At 32.8% G+C, this 21491-nt stretch overlaps 2 protein-coding genes across 4 annotated transcripts; one reads left to right on the forward strand and one right to left on the reverse strand.

The window, feature by feature from the left end:
* Window positions 1–3343: 3343 nt before the first annotated feature.
* On the reverse strand, window positions 3344–7897 carry LOC120129666. Of its 2 annotated transcripts, XM_039147120.1 has the most exons (6): window positions 7255–7897; window positions 5768–6110; window positions 4161–5512; window positions 3957–4070; window positions 3716–3863; window positions 3345–3634 (listed from the first exon to the last, which is right to left on the reverse strand). In XM_039147120.1, the coding sequence occupies exons 1-5, from the start codon at window positions 7657–7659 to the stop codon at window positions 3735–3737; spliced, it is 2343 nt and encodes a 780-aa protein (XP_039003051.1). In that variant the 5' UTR covers window positions 7660–7897; the 3' UTR covers window positions 3345–3634; window positions 3716–3734. The 2 variants fall into 2 exon arrangements, with proteins under 2 accessions (XP_039003050.1, XP_039003051.1); XM_039147119.1 differs by having other exon boundaries at window positions 3344–3863.
* Window positions 7898–12608: 4711 nt separating this feature from the next.
* On the forward strand, window positions 12609–15986 carry LOC120129829 (heterogeneous nuclear ribonucleoprotein 1-like). Of its 2 annotated transcripts, none has more exons than XM_039147234.1 (5): window positions 12609–12701; window positions 12809–12924; window positions 13161–13387; window positions 13682–14874; window positions 15534–15986. In XM_039147234.1, the coding sequence occupies exons 3-4, from the start codon at window positions 13166–13168 to the stop codon at window positions 14867–14869; spliced, it is 1410 nt and encodes a 469-aa protein (XP_039003165.1). In that variant the 5' UTR covers window positions 12609–12701; window positions 12809–12924; window positions 13161–13165; the 3' UTR covers window positions 14870–14874; window positions 15534–15986. The 2 variants fall into 2 exon arrangements, with proteins under 2 accessions (XP_039003165.1, XP_039003166.1); XM_039147235.1 differs by having other exon boundaries at window positions 13166–13387.
* The last annotated feature ends 5505 nt before the right edge of the window (window positions 15987–21491 follow it).

A 21491-nucleotide genomic window follows, 5' to 3' on the forward strand; every position in this document is an offset into this window, starting at 1 on the left:
TTGTTTGAATATGAATTTTTTTAGAATTTAAGTTGAAATGGATTAGAAGATGAAGAGTAATGTTTAAATGTTGAGTATATTTTTGGATGCTTTGAATTGAAGTTAAATGGCAAGAGACCATTTTGAACAAATTGGAAATGTTGAGAAGAATTCTAAAGGAATTCATTTTAATGGTTAGATGGTGGAATTCGAAAGGTTCCAAAACTTTGAGGACTTGTTTACAAGTTCTTAAATGAAGAAGTATTATTTGGGTATTTTATTCAAGTATTGAAATTTTAGTAATTAATATACAATTATCATAATGGCGAATGACCATTATAGTTGAGTTGAATTTTAGAAAGAATTTAAAATATGTGGTTTGAAATTATAATGGAGTTATGAGTTAGGTTGATATCGATTTAGTTATCGATTTTATTTTATAGATTTTCAAATGTCAAAATGAGTTTATGTTAGAATGATACTAATATGTAGTTTAAATATTTTGGGTTATAATTTGGTATTGTCAGATTACAATAAAACTAGCAATCCGAACGATCTGAAAGGAAAGGACAAAGCTTGTGACTAGTATTATCATATACAAGTTCTGTAGTGAGGCAAAGGTGAGTGCAGTTTATTTATTTAATTATTTTGATCGATGATGACTTGCGATAAGTCAACCTCACATTATTTATTTCAAATATATGAATTATGTTTTGACTATGGAAGTATATCCGTAATATTGTTAATAAGTTTTATGAATAATTTTGGGTATGAACTGCCCATGTCATATTTTACGAATGTGAATTAAATATATTTATGTTTATGATATGATTTTTTTATCAAATGATTACGAAATGACTAAAAAGCCAACTGTATGTTATATGGAGAGTCATAGGTACAATTGACATGCCATGAGGTGGAGTGATTATCTGTTCTGATTTTGATATAATGTGATGTACCGGAGTGTACACTAGTATATATATATATAGTCTGATCTGAATGCACTTGGTGTGCATATTGTTATTTCCGATGTGATAGCATTGTGTGTGTTTATCTGTTCCGACTGATGATATGATATCTGTATTGTGCACACTCGTCTGACTCACGTATCTTATATTCTCTTAAAATATACTTTGGGCTATAAAAATGAAATAAGAAAGTTCTGAAAAGTGTTTGACTACAAAAGAATATGGACTGATTTTTTTCTGTCTGATCTGATTTATTATGATTTTGTGAAAATTATCAGATGATTCTTTTCAGGTTTATGATAAAGTTCAACATGAGATATCTGGTTTGAATGTTCTGAAGAAATTCAGTCTGTTTTATTTTAATGATTTTATATATTTTGATATTTTATTTAATTATTCTCACCTTTAGTATTATTGCCTCACTAAGTTATATTTAGCGCATGATGATTTTCATGCGTAGGTTCTAGTAAGGATAAATACAATCAGTAAGGAGCTATCGGAGCATCTTTTGGAAAAGACATATATATCATCAGATCAGTAAGACATCTATGATGTTTCCTTTGACTTATAGTGGCATGTATAATTATGTCGGTGATTTCTATTTATCTATCTAGTAATTTAAATATATATTTATCGTATTTATATCGGAGCATTAAATTTTTTTGTTCAAAAATAAAAATAAAAGAAAAAAGTCACATCATAATGTCATTAATGAGAAAATGACTGACGAAAAAAAAACTCAATGTATTAAGGTCAGTGAGCAAGTTAAAAAGATTTAAAATACATTGAATGGACTAAGAGAGAGAGTAAAATTCAATTATTAAATTTATAATTTACCCTTGCTTTAATTACTAAAACTAGATATTTTATTAGAGTTGCAGTTGTTAATAAATATATATTTAAATTACTAGATAGATAAATTATTACTCTATTTTTCCCTAGTCGATCGGATCGAAGGTTTTTCACCCTCCACTCAAACCTAACCTGACCCGACTTAAACTTATGTAAAACTTTACTTAAATCCAATCTGAACTTAATTTAAAAAAAACCAACCCTATCGGGCTGGATCAAGTCAAAACCCATCAATTTTTAGTAAAATTGTTATCCCTTTCATCGTTAAGTGGTTTCTCCAGTCAAAAAGATAATTGAATTACTCTTCTTCTTCTTTTTATGTTCTTTAATTTAAATTTATCAAAAAAAATCTTCTAATCTCCTCGAACTATAATTGAAGCTAAAAGACAATTTTTTTTTTGAAATCTCATTTTTAATCGTGAAATCATCTAGAAATGAACTATATTAATCTTATAGTTAAATGGAATCTTCATACCGTTAAGATTAATCGAAGATCGTTTCATTAATTAAAAAATTGATTTTTTTAACCGTCAATTTAAACTTTGGAGTTTGTTTGAAAAGAAGAGTTTCTATTTAAATTTAATTATAAATATTTGCAATATTATAACCATATACAGTATATATATATATAATTTACATTTACCATACAAAAGTCGAATGAATCGATTCAGACTTCGACTCAAACTTGATCTACTAATTACTAGAAATTTTGAGTTATTCAAATTGTATTTTACAACTCGATTTGAACTTAAAATTTATTCAAGTTGAGTTTTTAAAATTAAAATTCGAAGTTAATTGAAATCTAATTTTTTAAAATTGAGCAGAGTTTTTCCACCCCTAATTGAACGTGTCACGTTAGATTTTTCTTAGGATAAAAATGTTCTATTATTTAATTTGAATAAAAGTTGAACCAAACCAGCCAAATTCAAAATAACTCCTGCACAAAGCTAGGCACAAACTACCTGTTTGATTTAATTTAAGAGTTACAATTAATTGTAGTAAAGTAAATTACACCATAGGGTCACTCAATTATCAACAAAATTATAAATGTCACTAAATTTCAAAAAGTTATAAACAAATTAATCAATTAATACTCCAAAAATGGCTTGTTTGTAACCTATTAAAATTTAGTAACTCATTTGTAATCATCTAATATTTGAGTGACTTGTGATGTAATTTACCCTTTAATAATATCATTTTCCTTTTCCAAAAATGAGTTCATATAAAAGTAAAGGTTGAAAATGTTTTAAAAGCTAAAAATTATAGCTGAAATGAAGAAATTACTATGTTTAATATAAAAATAAATGCTTAAACTATACTCAAAATTGATTTATGGTATTTAAAGAATTTTTGTTAAAAATAGGTACCTAATATTTTTTCTGTTATACTTTTTTAAGGTTACACGTGTTACTTAACAATTTTTTAACAATAGGCATCTAAAAGTGTTACAAAAAACTCGTTTGACATCTATTTTTAACGAAAAATTCTTTCGACACTAAAAATCAATTTTGAGTATAGTTTATACGCTTATTTCTGCTAATCAAAAGTATCGGGTACACACATCTATCTCTGGGACTACGACTACATATGATAAAAGCAAATAGCAAGCAATGATGCTCAGATGGGCTGCAAACCTTTTATACCTGTGTTCGACATAAACGGTTACGATTCCGGAAAACCACAAACAAAATCGATACGTTACTATGTTAACCTGATCCGAGTAGCCGATATAATTCGCTACGTCAACAAATCATGTCATGCTAAGTAACGAGATGCATAACTGAATTTAACTCGATATCGTCTGAAAGCCTCCTTGGAATTCATCGTAAAGCCATCTGCAGAATGAATGGTTGCAGCGTTAGTCAAATTCCGGAACGTAGTGTGTTTTGCACATGCTGCCGAACGAACACACATACTTGCATAAGAAAATTGCCCTTAATCCTTCATTTGCTTCAATTCCCGACCGACTTTGCCCTCTTCTTTGAATTTGGTAGCAGGAAGAACTTCACACGGGCATTGAATCGAGCTTGCCATTACAGTGCTATCGTTATTAGATTCATATACCTACAACGAATAGAAGGAACGATCGACAAATCATCAGATATTATTTGCTACTATGAAACACAGCATGTAACTTAAACATGCATGAAGGATTACCTCACTGGTTTCAGGAGCGCATGGATGGGCGACACCCTCCGGCAAATCACTAGGACAGTAGCATCTTTTGACGACCACCCACTTCATCCCAGTTTTAGCATCCTCCCACATTGCCTGCAATGAAGATCCAAAATTTTGAAGTTGGTCCGTACGGAACATTGGAACCGGTAGTCCCCTCGTATAAATTCTTTTGAACATGCTTACCTGAAGCTTAGACGGTATCAGTTTATCCTGGCCAAAATGAACAAGAGCATGATCATGAACTTTATATGTTACGCCGTCAATGCAACAAGACTGGTAAAACTTTTTCTCATCCACAACTTGAAGTACGTCACCAGCCCATTCAACAGCACGCAAACCATCAGAAGAAAACTCCGGATGCCTTGAAATCTCAGTATTAGCTTCGTAATTTGCAGTAGGATTCACTTGTGCAGCTGCAGCATCTTGTTCGGTTTGATCAATCTGTTTAATGAAGTCAATATCTCCTTCTGAACCTTTCTCCAATTTTTTAACTCCAGAACTTTCACCATGGCAATCATTTGAAGGAATTTCGGCACTGTTTTGCTTCTCTGTTGGAATATCTTGATTGATATGTGAAGGCTGTGAATGTTCTGCCTTGTCGTTGATAGTGTTAGATGATGTATCCACAGTATGTGATGTTGTAGGGCCATTTCTTTCTTCATGCTTAGATGATTCAGTCATTTGAGAAGGTTCTTCGGCTTTTTGAGTTACCATGCCAACAGGAGTATCACATACAGCCTCCGAAGGTTTTGTTGAGTTCGCTTTTGGAACCTTAGAACCTGATGCTGACTCAACATAGTTGCTGTCAACCGTAGTGGACACAGCAGGAGTCTGCAACGCTGAGCTTCCGTTTTCAGTTACCTTCTCATGATTGATCAATGGACCCAGATTTTCCACTTTCGTCTCTGAAGATGACAGAACTTCAGCTGAGCTAGAAGGCACTTTGGGTACATTGATACTTCTCATGACACGACCGTATTTCAGGGGCAAAGGCTTCCCGTTGCAAAATGACAAGCATCTAGCACAGTGCCACTCACCTCTAGGTATTCCCTTCGGCTGCAAACATTTCAAGTGAAATCCTTTCTCACATGCATCACAAAGCAGCACGTTTTCGACTTCATTAATGGTAAGTTTGCACGTTTGGCAAGTCACAGCCTTATTCGTATACTCTCTAGAAGGAGGAGTCCAAGTAGGGTTTGCGGGAAGCTTAGGTTGTAACAACTTTTGAACAATTCGAGCGATTTCACTGTGATTATTAGTAAACGGAGGAGCTTGCGTAAAGTTCACACCTTGAACTGGCTGGTGCACACTTCGAAAAGTTCCGGTTGCAGTTTGAGTGATGAATGGTCTAAAGGTTTGATCTCTCACTGCTTGAGGAGTCATCTGTGCCATAGTTGAACCAGTACTTCCTTCAACCTTGGTCGGATTATGAGTAAAAACCTTGTTCTCTTGCCCAGATTTAGCTAATGCTGCAGGTTGAGCTTGCATAGACCAAGCGGGAGCATTCGTGAGTGAATGGCTTGCTGAAGAATTAGCTGAAACAGACAAAATTAACATGAATCTGGAGGTGATGCACAGACAAAGACGCTTAAATGTTCAACAGAACCAACTAAATGATAGAATAGTACCGAACTACCGATATAGGAGCAAAATTTTGGGTAAACAAACCACAGTATTATAATTTGCTAGACTATAGCATTGATCATCTAATATCTCCCAAATAATACGCAAACAGGCCCATCAGTTCTTCTGCTACCACGAGACGAAGACCCGGCTGAAGAGAGAATTACCTGGAACATGGGAAACGTAAGAAGCCACGTTTGATACTCCATCCAACTTAATTTGTGGTCTCTCGACCCTGGGATACGCAAACGAAGACAAATTTCCTAGATGGCCACTTGGTACCCCGGTGGACATTGTAGCCATTTTTATGTCGCCGGTGGGCAATTGATGCTGTAATGGAGTTGAACCTGCTGCTGTAACAGAAGATACAGTCGCATGAATTGGTTGATCTGATGGTAAAACGCGAACTGTGTGTGTAGCTCCACGGTTTTCAGCTGATCCACCAACATTAGTTTGCACCGACTGAGGTACATATGTAGCAGGAGTAGTGAATTTCTTCGGTTCTTCCATCTGAAAAGCATTAAGGTAATCGAACACTCAAATTCAAATATATGAACTTTTCCATCATTTAACAAAAAATATTCTTTAGATTAAATCGAGCTACATCCGCATAAACAGCTAAGAAGTTGGCAAGCACATAAATCATGGAAAGAAGCATTCACAAACCGAAATCCAATATTGCATTTTTAAACATCATAAGAATGCTACAAAATTTAAGAAGCAAAGAAAGTGTCCTTCAAATAGCATAATTAATATAGCATTCTTGCAAAAAAAAAAAACGCCATCAAGCTGTTCAAGAAGCTCAATATAATTTTACACCAACACTTGATTTTCTTCGAAGTACCGTGTTCGAGAAATGTTCGGTATAGGCAACCACTTTAAGTCATGTCCATTAACCTAGAAAGTAACAACTATGCCAAAAACAACATCCGACAAAAAACGACTAAAAGATGCCAATAGTTAGTAAAATCCATGTATATATCTACTTACTATGAGCAATTTAAACAAGATTAAACTTTTCAAAGATTCACACAAAACCATTAATCCTCAAGAATTCACTTTTAAGACCAAGAAAGCATCGATTAATCGGATAGATTGAGACGTTCAACTTTCCTGTTTACAAGAAAAACTTAATCCCAGGACAAATACTTATACAAAATATAATGTTACACCAACACTTAATTTTCTTCAAAGTACCATGTTCGACAAATGTTTGGCATAGGCATAGGAGAATGATCCTCCAAATATATGAAGAATCAAATGCAGCTTTCAATCTATACTTAGCAACCACTTTAAGCCACGCCCATGAACCTAGAAAGTAACAACTATGCCGAAAACAATATCCGATGAAAAACGACTAAAGGATGCCAATAGTTACTAAAATTCATGTATATATCTACTTCCATTGAGCAATTTAAACAAGATTAAACTTTTCAAAGCTTCACACAAAACCATTAATCCTCAAGAACTTACTTTTAAGACACAGAGAAAACATCGAATTATCGGATAAATTGAGATGTTCAACTTTCCTAATGACAAGAAAAACTTAATCCCAGGACAGATACTCATACAAATTGCAACAAAGAAGAACAAAATTAACGTCCACCCTATATACTTATCGCCAAAAAATATCTTAAATTTAAAACTTTTTTACCTTCATTTTAGCAAGCAGGACCTTCTGAGAAATCGACATTCCCGTACCCCTAAACCCTAATCTCTGCTCTCTGAGCTTGGAATTAAGCCCCAACTCTTCAATCGCATTCCCTATCGCCTCCCTCCGAACAATATCCTTGGGCGCCATTTCCCCGCACATCTGCGCCAACGTCTCACGCGCCTCCAACATCAACGCCATCTCAGCCGCTGTAGGATCCCTACCTCCTCCCCTCATCTTCCCCATCGTCGACAGCACCAGCACGATCTCGGTCACCCTCTTTAATCCCCCGTGGCAGTGCCGCTTCTTCGAACCTGAAACGTCCCCGTTCTCGATCCCCCGTTTCTCCCCCGCCGTCGGAGAAGGCTCAAACGCCGCGTTTCCGTCAACAGCCACCTCGGGATCCATTGTAAACAAATATTAATCGAAACCCAATGCTGTAGACTCGCGAGAGAGACCGAAACCAGAGAGAAAGGCCGAATGGGCAATCAAGGGAGCTGTGGAACTGACACAAATTAAAATAAAATAAAATCAAAGGGGGGCATTTTGGCGGGTAAATTGTGGGAAAAAGAGAGAGAAATTTTTAAATTAAAAATCTTTACTTTGTGAAAGGAAGGAAGGGATCGGAGTCAGGATTGAAACAAAGAGATTTTGAGAGCGTCGAAAAAAAATGGGGGATTTTTGTGATTTAAATCGAACCGGGTGGCTTACTCGGATCGGACCGGATATGGCCAATTGGGGATTTTCTCTCCGGCTAAATTATGTGTTTAGTACATAAATTATTATTTTTTTTATCCATTTTGGTATCTAAACTTTTAATATTTTTAAAAGCATACATAATATTTAATTTTTATTTTGTTTTAATATCTCTTCGTTAAAAACTTATCATGTGATTTGCACTTAGGGTGTTCGAAACGAGATACCTGAAGTATCAGGTACCCAGTTCTTTGGGTAGTATATTTGTTGGCATGTGACCCGGCCCGTTAAATCCAGGTACCTGATAGTCGGGTAGCCGAAAAATCGGGGTACTCGTATTTTCGGGTCACGAGTAACCGGTTCATATATTTTTTATTTCATTTTTTAAAAAAAAAATCACATACGTAATACATACAAATTTAAAAGTTTAAAATACACAATCCATACACAAAAATTAGTGATTTGAAGTTAGCTTTAAGGATAAATATTTAAATATATAGATATATATATTAAAGTTTATTTTTGAAAGAAAATATTAAAAATATTAATATTGATAATAATTTTTTATTTCGAACCTCATATTGACAAAGTAATAAAAAATTTTTGAAAATTTTGAATAAATAATAAAAACCTAAGAAAAATTTAAGAATTTAAATTTAATTTTAAGTTAAAATATTAACAACCTAAAATAAAAATATAAATTAAGATAATTATATATATATATATATATATATATATTAAAACTACTGAGTCGGGTCTGGTACCAGGTTATAAAAATTTCGGTCTAGACTCAGCCTAATTACCTGATAAAATTATGGGTCTATTACCCGACCTAGTCAGGTGATTTTTTTCTAGAGAATTACCCATTTTTTTAGGTTTGGGTTGACGGGTCGGGTCAACTGGGTTGAATATTTTTTAACAATAAATATCATGTCACAAAAAATATTAATAAAATAAATTAGAGTGACTTGAAAGTTAAGTAATTAAATTGAAAATTTGTAAACTTTATTACGAAATAGGAGTGAGAAGATAGTTGATGGATGAATGATGTAATTTATCTATAACAAATATAGTGTTGTTAAGTTTTTAACAGTGAATTATTAAAATAAAATAAAAATTAAACGTTGGATAATGATTTTATAAAAATCAAAGGTTTAGGTGTTAAAATGGATAAAAACTAATAGTTTAGATATTAAACGCGTATTTATCCTTTCTTTTAATGTGAATTTATGGGAGATTTATATGGTGAGGTGGAGGCTTTGTGGTAAGGGAAATTTAGGGGTGTAAACGAGTCGAGTCGAGCTCGAGTATTACTGAGCTCGATTCGACTCGAAAACTCTGAAATGAAATTCGACTCGAAAACTCGTGAGCTTAAAATTTTTAAACTCGACTCGAACTTGAAATTCTGAATTGAAGCTCGTGAGCAGCTCGAAATGAAAAAAAAAATTCTTAAACTTAACTCGATTGAAGCCTTAAACTCAAACTCGAACCTGAACCTTAAATACATGAAAATCTTACTGTATTTTTAAAAAAATCAATACATAAATGTTAATATTATTAATAATTTATATTTTTTAAAAATAAAATCTTAATATATTATATTTTTGAGCTGTTTATGAGCTTTTCGAGTCGAATATCAAGTAGCTCGTTTCGGCTTGTTAAGAACTCGAGTCGAGTCGATAATTAGCCACGTCAGGAAACTAAAATAAAAGGGTAAAGTGTATAAATAAATCACTCGATTATAGACTATTACTTTATTGAGTATACTAACTATTAAAAGTTATAAAATGATCCCTAAAGTATATGGCATTATTTTTTTAGTCCCTCGACTATTAAAAGTTATAAAATAGTTACCTGACTATTTATATGTTCCAAACTTATATTTTTTCATTAAAAATTTGACAGTCGTCTGAGTTGAAAGTTAACCTATTGACTGAGATACAATCTTAGAATCGTTTGGGTTATATTTTGTGGACCGTCTGTCCGAGCTAGTGCTTGACATATTATGTTGTCGAGTCAATGCTTGAAAACAATGATTATTCCGATAGACATCATTAAATATGAGTTTATTGTATCTCATTCAACAAGGTAATGTCCAACTCAGATGACCGACACTTTTTAACATAAAATGATGAGTTTGAATATATGAATAGTCGTGTGACCATTTTGTAACTTTTAATAGTCACATAACTCAACAAAAAATACCATATAATCAAGGGACCGCTTTATAACTTTTAATAGCCAAAAAATTTAATAAAACAACACTTTATAGTCAAATATCATTTGTGTACTTTAGCAAAAAAAAAAAAAAAGAAGCTCCTATAGTAAAAAGGTAAAAAAATTACTTTGTTAAAAATATATAATGCGACCCTTTTACTTTTAAAATGTGCATTGTAGAATATATATTTTGATAAAATATTTGTTATGATATTTATAGTTTAGAAAAATGCCCAATACTTTTATACTTTTGAAATTTTATTTGGTACATGTACTTTCACAATATGTTTAATGTGACATCTGAAGTAATAATTCGCGTATTATTATGATACTGTAAAGTTTCAAAATTTGGCCTATAAATTATAATTGTGAAATTTGGGACCCAATTGAAAATATGTAAAAATAATAGGATTAAATTGAATCAAATATGAAGTTTGGAGGATTTAAATTGAAGGGAGATAAATATAATGGCTTAATTGAAAGAAATTTGGGGACTTATTTGTAAGTAACGAGATGTTTATTTTGGGAAGTCTTAAAAGTTTAAGGTCTTATGTTTAAGTTGACCCTTTTATTTCGTGTAAGGAGTAAATAAATAAAAGGGTAAACTACATATTTAGTACCTAAACTATTGATTTTATCCTCTTTAGTACCTAAACTTTTATTTTTTTTCAAAATCATAATTAACGTTTAATTTTTTCATTTGAGTACCCCATATTTAAAAACTTAATTCGTTCAGTACAACTATCAATTTTGGTGTATTTTAATACCTAAATTTTGAGTTATTCAAAATTACGTGTTTTATTTTACAACTTGAATTTTTTTTTTCAATTTTATGTGAGTTTCTTTAATTTGACCGACCTAACTTGTTTGACTTGGTTTGATCGAGCTGACATGAGTCAACTTGAGTCAACATGTATACAATAAAATATACTCAAGTTTTAGAAAGGCTTTTTTGGTATAACCACCTCTATTTAATTTATTAATCAACTAATTTAAATTATATATTACAGAGACGAGGGTCATTATTCTAACCTAATTTACTCCTTTCGTAAATATTAATATTTGAACCCTAAACCTTAAAAAATCTAATATTTTATTTCATTAAACCAATTGATTTAAATATGTGTCAAATATAAAAGTTCAATAAACATTCTTGAGAAAATAAAAATATTGAATCGTAACAACACATATCATCAATTAATAAATTAACATAAAATTCATGATTTTTATATTCAAAACTAAATTTAAATTGTAATGTCAGTTCCATCACTCGTTCTTCATATACAACAAAATTTAAATTAAACATATTTGATGTAAAATTGTTTCAATAAAAAAATAGGACAAAATATACAAATGATCCCTGACTATTAGATAATACTTTGCTAATTTTCATGATTATTAAAAGTTAGGAAATGCTCATCTGATAATAGAGCGTTGTTTTGTTGAGTCCATCAATTATTAAAAGTTACAAAATGGTCGCTCGACTTTTTATTATGTTCAAAACTCATATTTTTTTGTAAAAAATCGATAGTCGTCTAAGTTAGACGTTAACATAATTATTGAAATATGATAGTTATTTGAGATTTTATGATCATATTTTATCATATCACGATCAACAAGTTAACATTCAACTCAAAACATCATCAGATTTTCAACAGAAAATGACAAGTATGGAATATAATGAATAGTCGAGTGATCATTTTGTAACTTTTAATAGTCAAAGGACTCAACAAAGCAATACTCTATAGTGAGAGAATTATTTTATAACTTTTAATAGTCGAGAGACTTAATAAAACAATATCTTATATTATACAATGGTCCTCCAAGTACTGTTTTATTAAGTCCTTCAACTATTAAAAGTTAAAGATGCTCCTTTGATTATAGAATGTTACTTTGTTGAGTCCCTCAACTATTAAAAACTACAAAATGGTCACCTGACTTTTCATTGCGGTCCAAACTGATCATTTTCCCTTAAAATATTGACCGTATTTTGAGTTAAACGTTAACTTGCTAAATGTGATATGATAAAATATGATCACAAAATTTCAAACGACTATCATATCTCGATCATCATGTTAACGTCCAACTTTAAAAACCATCAATTTTCTAAACGAAAAAAGACGAGTTGGAACTTAATGATAATTGGATAATCATTTTATAACTTTTAATAATCGAGATATTTAATAAAATAATATTCTAACCAAATGATCATTTTATGACTTTTAATAATGATATAAAACAATATCGTATAATCCCATAGTTTGTATACCTTACCCAACATTTTAATTCTTCGATCCCAATTTCTATCTCCAATATATATATATAATCTATCTTTTGTATAGATTTCTCCTCAAAATTCCGTTTCTTCTAATGTAATTAAAGATATAGAAGACAGTAAAGAGAGCGTAAAGATAGAACAAATCTTTTTAAATAAAAAAGGAAATGAACTAAGCTTATCCTCTGTTTCCATTGTCATCATTTTTCATCTAACATCTTGATTTATTTTCCATTTTATAATCTGGGTTGTTTCCGATATGGTAAATTTTATTGTCTCTCTTCTCTGTTTCGTGATCTTGTTCTACACTTGTTCCTTTGTCTCGATTCACATAATTTGATCTCAATTTTGTATGTTTTTCATTTGCAGGGATTTTGGGTTATTTTCTGATTGGTGCATGAAGTTTTTTCAGATGATCCTAGATTGGATTTGACAGCTACCCAGTTTGTCTTTGATCGGATTCTGTCTATAATTCATATAGAAAGGTCCGTTGTTTCTTTTGATATTCATGATTGATGGTTGTCATTGTTCGCATTTTGATCTGTTGATGGATCGTTTTTAGCTGCTGGTGATGATTTGATGATTCATGTTTTGATTTTTTAAGTTGTGCAAGAATTTGATTTACTGAATTGTTGTTGTTTGAGTTCCGATTGCATTTGAATCCGATTGTGCCGAGAAAAGTTAGGTTTTTAGATTTAAAAATGGTGATTGATGATTGCAGATTAGATGGAATCAGATCTTGGTAAACTCTTCATCGGTGGGATATCTTGGGACACCGATGAGGATTGTCTCAAGGAGTATTTCGGGAAGTATGGTGAAGTGGTGGAGGCGATGATAATGAGAGATCTTGTCACCGGTCGTGCCCGTGGCTTCGGTTTTGTTGTCTTTGCTGACCCTGCTGTTGCTGAGAGGGTGATTATGGATAAGCATATGATCGATGGTCGTACGGTGAGAGCCTTGATTATGATTGTGTATATTGGTTTCCATCTAAACACTGCAATGAAATGTCTAGAGGGAAGGATGTTATTTTTTTTAATTAGTTTGAGGTTTGTGATAATCATAGTGACTTAAAATTTTGACATTTTTCTGCTTTTATAGGGTCAAAAAGTAATGTATTTCATCTATTTCCAGGCATTGATTTGATATGTTTTTTGTTTAAGTAGATTTCTATCTAATTGTTAGGTAGGGAAAGAAAATACTATGCAATTGTTTGATTAAACTTTCTGGCTCATCAATTTTCAGGTTGAGGCAAAGAAGGCTGTCCCTAGGGATGACCAAAACAATTTAAACAAGAACATTGGTGCCATCACTAGATCTCCTGCTCCTGATCGCACAAAAAAGATTTTCGTGGGAGGTTTAGCATCTACAGTCACGGAGAGCGACTTCAAGAACTACTTTGATCAGTTTGGTACAATTACCGATGTTGTAGTGATGTATGATCATATCACGCAAAGGCCGAGAGGGTTCGGCTTCATCACTTATGATTCAGAGGAAGCAGTAGACAAAGTCCTTCATAAAAAATTTCATGAACTCAATGGGAAACTGGTTGAGGTCAAGAGGGCAGTCCCTAAAGAACTATCTCCAGGCCCCAGCCGTAGCCCCGTTTTAGGATATAATTATGGTTTGAATAGGGCTGCCAACATCCTCAATAGTTTTTCTCAGGGATATAATCTAAGTCCTCTAGGAGGCTTCGGAGTCAGGATGGATTGTCGGTTTAATCCTCTTACTAGTGGCCGAATAGGGTTTCCTCTGTTTAACACTACCGGATATGGAATTGGTATGAATATGGAACAAGAAATGAACCCAAGCTATGGTGCGAGTTCCAACTTTGGCAACAGTCTGGGGTGTGGGCGGATAATTAGCCCCTATTATAGTGGGAATCCAAACAGGTATAACACTCCTATTGGTTATGGTGTCGGGAGTGGAAGAAATTATTCTAATTTGAGCTCTCCTACTCGTAATGTCTGGGGAAATGGAAGCCTTAGCAATCCCACAAATGTTTCTGTTCCTGGTGGTTACTTGGGGCCTGCAGGTGGGAATTTTGGTTCTTTGGGAAATAGCAGGGCTAATTGGAGTCCTTCTCTGCCTAAGCAAAGTGGAGGTGATGCTTCTGGTTACACCGGTGGGAATTCTGGTTATGTGAGTACCTATGATAGCATTGGTTTGGCAAGGGCAGGATATGGAAGAAACAGTGGAACTGTTGCAGCTCCGATATCATCATTTGCTGGACCGACTGGTAATTTTGAGGGGCCCTATGGGTATCTTTACCCTGGTGGTTCAGTTTATGGCGACCCAACTTGGCGGTCTGCAACTCCTGACTTGGATGGTTCTGGCTCATTTGGGTATGGGCTTGGCAATATGTCCTCAGAAGTTGCTGCAAGAACACCCGAGGATTATGTTGGAAGTTTCAGTGTTGCTATTACAGACTGATAGAGGTAATATTCTCTTTAGTTTCATGAAGTGGACCCTTTAGAAATAGCTTATGAATTTAGGTCACGACTACTCTAGATTCAGCGGGATGGAAACAATTACTTTCAGCCCTAAACCCTATTAGCCTTTTTAAAACTTTTTTCTGGCATCTGATTAGCAGATCAAGTCGTAGAGGATAAAGATGAAGTCATTAGTATATGTTTGAACATCATAGAGTCCGGAATTTATAACGGAGCTCATACCCTTTTCTTCTTCTTCAAATTTGTTTTACTTTCAAGATGGAGATACTACGTGTTTTGCCTATTTGATTCGAAAGTACTCCGAAGATCATCTTTAGTCATTTTTCATGTCTGATTTCATTTTCCCCCAAGTAAAGCCAACTAGATGTACTATTCTTGTGTTACCATGACAGAATCCATCGGTTTCACTTCATCTAACCTACAGTGACAGAATTTGCTTCTTTTGGCACCCCTTTGAACTTGATAATGTCATTAATAATTCGAAAGAAATCAGTTGGGAACTTCAACTTTAAAATTTGACTTTATATGTGGACCAGAACTTCAATAATACGAGCATTTTATATGCTGATATGTTAGACCTTGAGAGGGGAATGCCAGCTTGCTTCCTTTTCGTTAATTCGCCTATTTGTTTGTTTCATATGCAGGAATTGCTGCCTAGGAGATCTGATATTCGGATATCAGAAGTAATAATGTAGGGTGAATGAATTTGTGAAAACAGGCTTCATTACTATGTCAGCTTACAAGGAAATTGATCGTATAGCACTAACGAGGGTTATTGATTTGATAATACATTCGAAGCGAGCAGTTTACAAGGGATTTTCTGTAAGGTTTGAGATCCGATTCGATTTGATTTTTTTGTTCTATTTTATTTTGGTAGCGAATGTTTTAGGTTCCTTTCTTGACATTTGAGTGAGGTGTACAATCAGATTGCGGGATATACACTCCGGAAGATTGGTTCCGATTAATACACCATGCATCCCCGAAAAACTGTACTGGTAGTGGCACATCAAACAATAGGTTATTAATATTTTCTCCGGTTTTTCTTTATATAACTCTTTCAGCTGCCAGAATGCCTGGCTGGGTTGCTTCTTCTTGTCCCTACGTTTTCTTCATATTATCCGGGATCGTTTTTCTCATAGATTTTAAGGAGTTTCTGTTCAAGTTTTAAGTGTGAAACATTAGATGAATCTCTCTTTCGGTAACCTTTTTGCTTTTGCGGATAAGCTTTCCATGAACGCATTCAACATCTCTCTGTTCTCGTTCATATTGTGTCATATACGGAAAATTGTTACCATGCTGCATCAATCACCATTCTAATTGTGTTCTTCACATATTCGTTCTCAGTGGCTATTCTTATGTTACTCAGATTCGGAGGTGCAATATCAGATACGATATGCGTCCGTTATGAGTATGTTCCATATTTTTAGTAACTTTTTTATTGTATTTAAAGTAACATACTTTCGTATCCATGTCCGAATATGTGACGGCGACTCGTGTTTAACACGAGCAAACGGAATATGTCTTGCTAGGGTTTTCAGGATCACTTTCATTTAAAAATTTACTTTTATGGTGGACAACCAAAAGAAGATGCTACCATGTATTGGTTATGGTCCTCTCCCTGCCTTTTGTGTGAATTTTTATGGCATGTTGTCCCTTTCCTTTGATAAAGAGCATGGGACTTGGTTTTATGCCTTTTATTATGTGGATTTTAGGAGGCACTAACCGCTCGACTTTTTTTTGGTACTCTAGTCCTTCAGCTTGGCAATTTTACCCATGTTGATCCCCAATTTTTTGGGTCCACATTATTCTTGAAACTTGTAACTTGTAACTTGTAACAATTCCTAACTCGGTCCCTGAACTTGGATTTAGATATAGACTAAGATAAGATAGAATTAAAGTTGAGGGACTATATTAGAAAAAAATGGCCAAGTTCGAAGAGTAATGTGGACTAAAGAGGCCAAGTTAGAAAAGGAAGAGCAAAAAGACATCAAGGTTATTGTACTTTTGAAAAAGAATCCAACGTTTTTGAAAAAGACCACATTGGTCCACATTTGAAGATGCAACCAGAAAAAATGGCCAAGTTTGAAGATTAATGTGGACCGCATTGGGTTGTTCTGTAATTTTATTTGGGGAATGTATATAGTTGAAAAATTGTTTTTGACAGAATTTAAATTTATGTTATATGATTATTGTTTTGTGTTATTATAAAGTGTTTTAACCTCTCATGATTAGGGATGGGCATGAGTTAGATTTTTTGTTGACCCGACCCGAGAACAATGATAAATCCACCTGAAATCTGACCCGACCTGCATGAAACACGATTTCACCCGATCCGATATATAACTTAAAAACCCGACCCAACATGATTTAATTTTTCATTTAATAAAATATAATTATAAAATGAAAACACAAGAAATCAAATAAATTATAATACAGAATCGAACTCTTTTACAAATAAACTGGAAAAAGTAGAGTGTAAAATTAATTAATAAAAACAGAAATAAACATATTACAATAAAAGCAGTATGCAACACAAACAAAATATCCAACAAAATAAAGCTTAAATATGTTCAATTCAGAGGCTAAAGATGCAAAAGGATGAAGTAAAATTCAATTCAGAAAACAATCCCCTAAAGAAAAACAACATGCAACATACATCTCCAGACTCCAATCCATAATTAAAATACATGTTCACAATTAAAATTATAAACTCATACTATACTTAAATAAGTTCAAAGTTCAAACATAATTATAATAAAAAGATACATAAATATAGATGTCCAATGAAAAAATCCTTCATTATCATCGGCTTCACAAGTTTACATTCTTCAATCTTAGCTAACCACTAAAATCCTATAAAATAAAATTATAAATTAATATTTAAAAATAAGATTATAATAAAAGTAACAAATATGAAATTATTACTTACAGTTATCTCATCTTGTTCGATTTCATCATCTTCATAAAAGTTCCATTCATTTGAATTTGATTCTTAAACATCGTAAATGAAAATAAAATTTAATAAGAAATAATGAAAAAAATATAAGTAAAATAATTAAAATTACACGATAAATATGTTTGTACCTTCTTCGGCTCGTAACCAATTTTGACAACATGCCAAAGCTTCTACAGTTGATGGATGAAGTCTATTACGTTGTGCATTCACCAATCTCCCCTATACTAAAAGTAGACTCCGAAACAACAATAAAAACCAGAATGACATAAATCTCTTGCAATAGCTTGCAATATAGGAAATTGTGGCCCAATTATCTTCCACCAAGTCAATATATTAAAGTTTGACATCCTATAAATAACATCCACTTCTATGTAACGGTCTAACTCAGATTTAATTTTTGTTTTCTTTTGTCTCTTCCTTGAAACATAAGCATCAAAGTCACATGATTACTCAAATCAACTGGAACACTATCCAAAGATGCAATGTTGAAGGGTTGAGGTTCATTCTTTGAGGACATCATTTTTTCTTCATACTCTATGACCAAATCCTAACATAGTTGCACAATACTTTTAACTTCATGTTCAGCAGTAACCCCATAAATATTTTTAAAGTAATACTCCAACAATGTTGTTTTGTACCCTGGGTCTAAAAGTGTGGCAACACCCATGATACCATTCATATCGTTCCAATATTTCTCAAATTTCTCCAACATGCATTTTGTCATTCTTGAAATAATGATATTATTATGTGTAATCCACTCATTCAATGCCACCCTAATCCTACAAATACTCAGAAAATAAAGATTTGGTGTCGTAAATTTTGTACCTGAAAAACCTTCGTGATCTCGTAGAATAAATTCAGCTTATCACAAATCACCGATGCAAAAGCCCAATCATCATCAGTTGGCAAGTACTTGTACAAAGGATCACGATGTAACTGCACATAATGAGCAAAAAAATCCTTATAAGATAAAGTTGTTTGGAGTATCAAAAAGGTAGATTCCATCATGTTCTAACATTAGAACATAACTTTTTTGTATTTGAAATACGTAATTGTTGTATCTCCTCTTCAAATATTTCCCATCTTTTTGGAGTAGCACTCCAAAAAAGAACACTCTAACAAATTCTTTCTATTCCATCTCCAATCACATTTAATCCATCTTTAACAATCAAATGCAATATATGTGCACAACAATGCATGTGGAAAAAGTTTTGTTAAGCAACAACGAATTACCTCCTATCCTATCAACCAACAACTTAATGACACCATCATTTACACTACAATTATCAATTGTAATAGATGTGATTTTCCTATCAATATTCCAATTTAGGAAATATTTCATCAAACTATAAGCAATGACATTAGTGGTGTGTGGAGCTGGTATATATTCAAACCTAATTAAACAACAAATAAAATGAATTAGTTTAAACATATCGAAACATAACTAATTATATAAATATATTTAAACAAATACCTTATAATGCGCTTTTATAAAGTCCAAGAGCTATCAATGTAATGAGCAGTAACAACCATATATCCTTTGTTTTGGAGATATGAAGTCCACATGTTAGTTGTTATAGCAATTCTTCCTTCATTAGCCTCTAACTTTGACAATATCTTTACCTTCTCCTCTTCGTATAAGTCTAAAATATCACGTTTTATAGTCTTTTGAGAAGGCATTTCAAACATAGGTTGTAGACTAGAACAATACTTTTTAAAATGTGAATGATCCACTATCGATAAAGGATATTCATACATTATTATCATCTTCGAAAGCTCTTTCCTTGCCACATCTTGATTAAATGAGAAAGCCCCTATTGTCAATTTTCCATCTGACTTCTTTTGATTAGCTACTAAGACTTGTTGTCGAATGTCTACTTGAACTCGCTTCTTGCACCTTTTCAAATGATCAAGCAAGTGACTTGTCCCATTCTTAGATTCACTATTGATTTTTTTGTTGCAATGATTGCATATTGTCTTTCGCTCATTGTTGATCTTTTCTTTTTTAAAGTGCTCCCATACGGCTTTAGCTTTAATGAAGTACATTCACTTGACACATTATTTTCAACCACAACATTAGGTTGATTTAATGTAGGAACTGAATTTCCTTCAGAACTTGGTGATGGACTTCCCTCGGTTGATAGTTGTAGAGAGTTAAAAGTAGGAGATGTGGATGAAATGGAATTTTACCAAATTAGACATTTACTGTACAAATAATGATAAAGACACCAATTAATATCTTAGCAAAAAAATGAAAATTGTGACGGACATTCATTTCTCCTAAACTTAAATCAAAAGTTGTAACTAATGTATACAAATAATGATAAAGACATCAAAAATGGCAATTAATAGTCACAATAACTTAACTACTTAAGTGATGCTAAATTGCAAATATTAATTAATATCTTATTAAACAAATGGTTTGTACAAGTAGGTAGTAAAGAAAATGGTTTGTTAGAGTAGAGTCTTAAATCCCTTTTAGTCCTTGAGTAGCCCTCTTAAATCCCTTTAAGTCCTTTTTACCTGTTCTTAAAATAAAGTTTTGTAAGTGTTTTTCGTTGTGGATGTAGGACATAGATCGTAATAGCGTAGCCTGTTGTACTTTCAGAGCATTTTGGTATTAGTTAAAGCGGTATATTGATATCTGAACTAGTGGCATTTGGTTTCCATTCTAGCCTATCAACATCCTGCATTCATGGAAGCTCTGTCTAGTAATTATAATACTCGATTTTTCTGTTTCCATTTATTATAATGAAGGTTGCTTCATGTTTTAAGGATCAATGTGACAATAGGAACTGAGTTGCAAGACAGCATAAGATGAGCATCGACATGACATTGATGGATCCAGTCCTGAAAATCTATTTGAAGCCTCTAAATCTTTCTACAGAGAGAATCACATTCATTATCTCATCAAATGATTGCTTATAAATATTAAACACATTTTACTAACGCTACTGTAAAAGGCCATAACGATTGTCTCACATCTCTTATTGTGATATTAAGGCTACAATTAGCTGCAAATTTAAGCAGTTTCTTGTTTGCAAATCGATCTAAATAACACAATAATGACTTAAACCCTACTATGCGTAAACCTCGAAGATTAAATTTATCAATATACAATCATGAATTTTTAGAATCAATGTTTACTAAAATCGTACTAAAAATTGAAGTACTTACCTTACTAAAAATTGAAGTTCTTATACTTTTAAGCTTTGGTTGGCTTGTTGTCGATTACTGGGTATTGACTCTAGAAGAAGAACCGATTACTGAGTACTTGAGAATAAATTGAAATTTGTAAAATTTAATCTGGAGCAGGAAATGAGTACGAATTTGTGAGAAAAGGAATTAGGGTAAATATCTTGAGGAAGAATGCAGGATCGACGAGAAGGATTACAAAGGGAAACTAAAAACTTATAAATAAATAAATAAATAAAATAATACATTAAGTACTCGGGTAGGATCAGATAGGATAATTTTAACCCTAAATCTGATTCTGACCCGAACCCAAATATTTTAATTTAAAACCCGAACCCGTCAGGTTCAGGTCTCATTCCCATCCCTACTCATGATGCATTACAAGCATATATATCTCATTGTCATTTTAAGTTAATTATCAAATATTCAAATTGAATGAATTCTATTTTAT

The sequence above is a fragment of the Hibiscus syriacus genome, unplaced genomic scaffold, assembly GCF_006381635.1.
Source record: "Hibiscus syriacus cultivar Baekdansim isolate YM2019G1 unplaced genomic scaffold, ASM638163v2 tig00110503_pilon, whole genome shotgun sequence".
NCBI classification, from domain to species: Eukaryota; Viridiplantae; Streptophyta; class Magnoliopsida; order Malvales; family Malvaceae; genus Hibiscus; species Hibiscus syriacus.

Excerpts from the sequence above, each read along its gene's own strand:
- LOC120129666 (XM_039147119.1), bottom strand. The coding sequence starts at position 7,659 with ATGGATCCCGAGGTGGCTGTTGACGGAAACGCGGCGTTTGAGCCTTCT. Across the intron at positions 4,071-4,160 it reads TGATACCGTCTAAGCTTCAG|GCAATGTGGGAGGATGCTAA; the intron begins GTAAGCATGTTC and ends TCTTCATTGCAG. Across the intron at positions 3,864-3,956 it reads GCGCTCCTGAAACCAGTGAG|GTATATGAATCTAATAACGA; the intron begins GTAATCCTTCAT and ends TATTCGTTGTAG.
- LOC120129829 (XM_039147234.1), top strand. The coding sequence starts at position 13,166 with ATGGAATCAGATCTTGGTAAACTCTTCATCGGTGGGATATCTTGGGAC. Across the intron at positions 13,388-13,681 it reads ATATGATCGATGGTCGTACG|GTTGAGGCAAAGAAGGCTGT; the intron begins GTGAGAGCCTTG and ends ATCAATTTTCAG.